Below are 6209 nucleotides of genomic sequence, written 5' to 3' on the forward strand. Positions count from 1 at the left end.
ATGAGAGCTTTGTTAAGGAGTATAGGAGAAATGCTAGAATAGTAATTGTTGATATCGAATTGGATAAAGGAAAAATTATTATTGTTGTCAATAGAGTTAAACCAATTAAGAGCTTCATCAGTATTAATCCATAATTTAAGAGTAAGGTTAGGAATAATGAACGGTATAATATTATCTAAAATAAGCTTACTTAATCTACCAATATCAGATCTCGTTGGGCAAATGAGTCTAACAGTAGGATTTACGTGAAAGTTTTTCTTATGGTCTTTTAGATTAATTTTTGGTTCACAGGGTGCAACAGGTTCAGTTCTATCAGTTAGATTATATTCTGTAACTTGTTTTATAGTTGAACTAGCAAGATCCAGCCTTTGTAACACCTCCCCTACAATGTCATGCTAAAAAATAATCCCATTATCAAAATGTTTAAAACCCTTACAATACCAACCTGGCTGAAACCGGTTCTGGCTCTGTCGTACAAATGTCTTGTTTTCATAAGTTTTGAATTAAAATCTTCCACAATTCATGTTCCTAACACTAGCTTAATGATAACAAAGTTATTTTATTAAATTCTTTGTTATATTTAATATTAATTGAAAGAAACAGAGAGCATCTCAAAATAATCCCATTATCAAAATGTTTAAGCTATGAGATAACGGCATCGATTCAAAGCAAGGTGAATAGATAAGCATTGGATTTGAGTGAGGAATCTGAATCCACAAGTGATTCTGTAGACATTATGGTTGGAGACAAGTTGTAAGCAGTATTCTTCACTTGCACTGATGTGAGTGAACTACTTGAAGAATTGGATGCAGGTGGATATTGGAGGTGTTAGGATGTTGTTTGAAATAAGTAGGGGAAGGATTTTCGTCTCTCCCTTAATTGTAATTATGTTTGAGAAAGAGAAAGAATATGAGAAAGAGGGAAAGAAAACCTACTTTGAGTACAAATGATGCATTCAATGCCTTAACGATGTTTCTTCCTAATTATTTTCTTTTCAGTTGCAGAGCAAAAATACCTGTTGAAATCATGGCGGAGAAAGGTATTTATTTATTCTTTAATCATAGTTCTGTAAAATTTTCTCTTTGAGACTTGAATTTTAAAAAATAAGACTTGTGAAAATTTACAGAAATAAAACAATAAAACTTTTACCCATCATCATCAGCAGCAGCATCAGCGTTTTCATCATCCTCATCATCATCATCATCATTGTCTTCATCATCATCATCATTTTTGCATCCCCTTTTCCTTTGCTTGCAGAGATCAGATGGAATCCATTGAGGCAGCATTTTCTACGGCTGGGTGCCTCTCCTGTCACCAACCTTCACCTGCTTCGAAGCAAGATAATATTCCTCCAATACCAAACGTGTTTCTGTAGAAGATAGGAAACAAAGGACACTGCTTGTTTCTTTGTGTCTCTCATTGACGACCACCAGGGAATGCCAAGAAAATTATGAACACACACACACACACACACACACACACACACACACTTTTCTTATATGCATATATATGTGTGTGTATGTACTAGAATGAGAAGTGCAGATGTGGAATGCTAGAATATTCTTACGTATTGAATCTGTAAAAATACAGGAACCAGTTAATTGTACAGGGAACCTCATAATCCTCTCAGCTATAGAGTAAACAAAGGGGCCTCTAAATGATGACGTGATTTGCTAGAAAAGGCAGTTAAATCTTCTTCATGTAACACCTAACATCTTAAACAAGGAAGGACGCTTGGGTGTGTTTATGGTCAGAATATCTCTGACCTGGTTCTACACTTCATAAGAGGAATCAATCGTTGCATGCAAGAGAGAAGACTGCATTGGTTTGGAAATGTGATGCGTATGAATGAAAATAGCTGTATCTAGAAGTGTTGATTGCTTAAAGGGGATGGCAACTGTGGAAGAGAGAGCCAATCTCAAGAAGACAATGGATTCAGATGTCTGGTAATAGAAGGTTCTTGGGAAGACCTCTCCACCTCAGTGAAACTGAGTTCTCAGAGTGCTGTGTCTTCCACCCCTATGTCACATTAAATCGTTCATACACCCTGCCTCAATCGACCAAAGCTACATTTCTGCTCCTCTTCTTCATGCACTATACTTATCTCTCCGTCTCTTCTCCTGCAGCCCGATCCTGTCCTTCCACTCCTGCTGGCATTCACATGGACTCCCTATTCATGCACCCTGGCAAATCCAATACTAACCCATTTACATTCCCATCCTCATACTTTAAGAGTATACCCTGCTACATTGCCACCATGGTCTCCTCTCTCTCTCTCTCTCTCTTTCTCTTGCTCCTTCCCTCTGACGAGGGTAACCCTGTATCACCATGTTGGGGAATGCTTCCCCCCCCCCACCCAAATGAATGAAAGTGGATCAGCACATTGCTCTAAATTGAAGAATTGTCCGAGTGTCAGCCGTTGAATGATTGGCAAGCAGTTGACTGTGAGCTGTTTGGCAGGGAGTGTTTAACCTCATATTTCTTTCTTCTGTCCTTCGTTAAATCATTTATCCAACATACAAGGATACAAGACTCCACTACAGCAAGGCACCTGTCTCCATCGTTCTGTCATACTTTGTCTACACATCACATCACATCACAAAGCCACCTCCTTCAATACCACTGCCCTTCCTCTCAAAAGATCCTTGTTTTGCAAGTTACTTGGTGACCTTGCTGGAGCTGGTGCCATGTATAAAACATCCAGTCCACTCTGTAAAATGGTTGGCATTAGGAAGGGCATCCTACTATAAAAACCATATGAAAGGAGACCTTACCTCACTTAAACTGCCCCTAGCCCTCTCTGTGAAATGGTTGGCATTAGGAATGGCATCCAAATGTAAAAAAACATGCCAAAGCAGACCCTGTCTATCCCCACTACTACTAATACCCCAGTTACTTGCTTGTGGACAGGCCCCCTCTCTCTTTCTCTCTTGACTCTCTCCCATATTCCTTCTCCTTCCTTGTCCTACTAGCCTTTCACCCTTTCAGGGTTCAAGAAATAAATACCAGTTGAATACTCGGGATGACGCAATCAACTAACCTTTCCTTCCAAATTGCTGGCTTTGTGTCAGAATTTGAAATCAAGGTTTATCTTTAGAAATAATTGGATAGTTCTATGTATTTTTAGTGAAATAATTTTTTTTTTGTCTAAATAACTTCATCACTATCTTGTCTCTGATGTTGTAATGTCTTTAACCAAAGTACAATATTCTAGAATACAAGAATGAGCCCCAACGAGAAATGTTGAAATTTCCATCTCTACCTTAAAATACACACATTTTAATGATCTGAAGACCTTTACACAGTTGCTCAGGCTGACAGAAATAGCAGGAAAGTATCCCTCCCATTACACCCTGCATTCTTCAAAACGGGAGCTACCATTCTAGATATTGGAATGGTCGAGGCTGGATCGTCTTTCATCATAAATCTGCTCAATCAAGTTTTGTTTCTTATATTTTACACTTTATTTATCCCTAAATAGAAATACCTTTTACGTTTAAGGATCAGTAAACATTAACTAAAGGATTAGTTAATCATCAGCACCATCATCATGATCATCATCACCGTTTTAACGTCTGCTTTTCCATGCTTGCATGGGTTGGACAAAATTTGATGAGTTGGATTTTCTACAGCTGGATGCCCTTCTTGTTGCCAACCCTCACCTATTTCCAAGTAAGGTAATGTTTCCCAGTGACCAGACATGTTTTAAGGAAGACTGGAAATGAAGGACACTGCTTGTATGACAGGGACACTCGTTTACAACAAGCATGTGATGCCAAGGCATGGAGACAGTAACATACAGACAGATGGCTTCTTTCAGTCTTTGTCTACCAAATCTACTCATAAGGCTTTGTTCAACCTAAGGCTATAGTGGAATACATTTGTTCAAAGTGCTACACAGTGGGATTGAACTGAAAACCATATGGCTGGGAAGCAACCTTCTTACCACACAGCCACACCTGTGCCTATATGGAGTTATTAAATTATTGGAACTGCATTTTAATGCTGAAATCTCCAAATTTGTAGAATTCTCAAAATCATTTAAATGTAAAATGTGCTAAAATGTCAGTAAATTGACTTCAATTTGATTCTTTTACCAAAATTTCATTTATTTCCATTCCCTGTATTCATTGCAGATTTTGAGTACGTTCAGAAGATGTGCCAAAAAAAACCCTTGAAAGGAAATCCACTGAAAGTGGATAGAATTGAGGAAATAAAGAGTGTTCAAGTGAAAACAGTTTCTTCAAATGTCAGCTCTGAGAGTCTTGAAAGCTATTTTGGAGACAGAGAAAGAAGTTCTGGTGGAGATATTTCTTCAATACGACAAGAGACCAAAGATACTTACATTGTAAGTTTTAAAGAGGCATTTGGTAAGTAATTCTGTTTCTTCTCTCTTTATCTAGTCTACTTATCAGAAGCAGTTATTATCATTCTTTTAATTCAGGTTTTGTTGGAACTCCCGGAGGCTTGCTATCCACAGCCTACAGTACCATGGTATCTATTCTGTTTAGCCTGATGATAATGATGTTTATGGTCAATAAAATAAGTACCATTTGAGCACTGGGGTCGATGTAATTGACTTTGCCACTCTCCTGAAATTGTTGGCCTTGTGTCAAAATTTGAAACCAAAATTCCAGTGATGTTTATCTTAATATATAAAGCTGATGTTGTGTGTCTGTGTGAAGCCTTTTTAAAAGTTTATAGAAATCCACATTTTCCACTTTTTCGTAAAAATTTTTACATCAATGGAATTTTCTCGATGTGAACTTTCCAGTGCAGTAATTAGATTTTTAAAATTCCGTTTACTTTGTGTGATTTAAGGGAGATTTGGCTGTTGTTTCTAGCAACTTTTATATTTCTTCCCTTCTGCCTGGCACAGCGTTCTTACACACGCGCTCAACAGAGAGAGAAAGTGATACATACAACGTCATAGATTAAACTTTCTTCTCAGTATTCTTTACTTATTTTTCATAACATTGATACGTAAAAACACACAACCACACATACGTAATCTGTGACAACAACATACACATTGCTCCCGTTCTCTATCTCCCCCTCTTCCTCTCTTCCTCTCTCGCTCTCTCAAACGCATATACGTGCAAGTAAACACAATCATTCACGTTCGTCAATGTGGCATAACTACAGAGTTGTACCCACCGACTTTGGAAGGTCATAGCTTTCAGAAAAATGAATATCTTTTTATGAAATTTTCTATGCATATATTATTTATTATGTAAATTCCGAATATACAAAAATTTTCGGTAAAAGTGTTTTGGGAGGGAGTAGGAGACAATTTTTTGAAATTCCAATTAAATTCCTTTTAACTTCCAGGAAAATGAATATTTTTTTCGTGAAATTTTCTACAAATATACCTTGATGTATGCACATTTCAAGCATGTAGGAATTTTGAAGGAAACAACTGCAGGTTATTTTTGAGAAGTGTTCCCCACTCCGTGGTATTTCGGAGCAAGTCGTCCATAATTGTTTCATTTTTCTCAATTATGTGCGTATGTGCATCCGTAGATTTCTAATGAAGTAGAAGCCGTCGTAAGAAAACTCTTAACTACCTCTATTCCTTTCTCCCCTCTCTCTACCTCTTCCTCTCAAACGCATACACGTGCAAGTACACAATCATTCAGTAAAATATAACTAACGTTCGTCAATGTTTTGTAAATATACCACGATTTTCACTAGGGTGTTAGGGTTAGGGTTTTAGGGTCAGGGTTAGAGGTTGGGGTTTAGGGTTACGGTTACGGTTAGGGTTAGGATTAGTGTTACGGTTACGGTTTTAGGGTCAGAGTTAGGGCTTTAGTGTTAGGGTTAGGGTTAATATTAGGGTTACTTTTAGGATTAGGTTTAGGATTAGGGTTGGGTAATCGTCCGAGTGTTAATCTGAAAAATTACAGATATGTGAAAAGTACCGACCCTGCCATCTATTATAACTTTTGTTGTTCTGTTTAATATATACATAGATTATGCCTCCAAAGAAGAGAGTTTGCTGGGGAAAGAAAGCAACCGGTTTAAAATGACAGCAACAGACTGCAACAATTCACCACATTCCAGAAGCTACTTTAAACATAATGCAAAATGGTGCATCAACATCTGCCCAATCTGATAGAATTCTGTTTTCACTTTTTCGATATCAGTGAATAATTTCAATGGAAAAAGGTACATATATTTGCCAAGAATTATCTTTTGCATCGAAGGTC

At 37.4% G+C, this 6209-nt stretch overlaps 1 protein-coding gene across 1 annotated transcript in view; it reads left to right on the forward strand.

Annotated features, from left to right (window-relative positions):
• LOC106880778 (protein mono-ADP-ribosyltransferase PARP14) overlaps nucleotides 1-6209 on the forward strand; it is a 99117-nt gene that overhangs the window by 5074 nt on the left and 87834 nt on the right. Inside the window, exons 2-3 of the mRNA XM_052973924.1 lie at nucleotides 999-1039; nucleotides 4137-4370. Of these exons, the coding sequence (XP_052829884.1) occupies nucleotides 1027-1039; nucleotides 4137-4370 (247 nt within the window). The 5' untranslated portion in view covers nucleotides 999-1026. The remainder of the gene's footprint in view (nucleotides 1-998; nucleotides 1040-4136; nucleotides 4371-6209) is intronic.

Source organism: Octopus bimaculoides, chromosome 1, assembly GCF_001194135.2.
Source record: "Octopus bimaculoides isolate UCB-OBI-ISO-001 chromosome 1, ASM119413v2, whole genome shotgun sequence".
Lineage (NCBI taxonomy): Eukaryota > Metazoa > Mollusca > Cephalopoda > Octopoda > Octopodidae > Octopus > Octopus bimaculoides.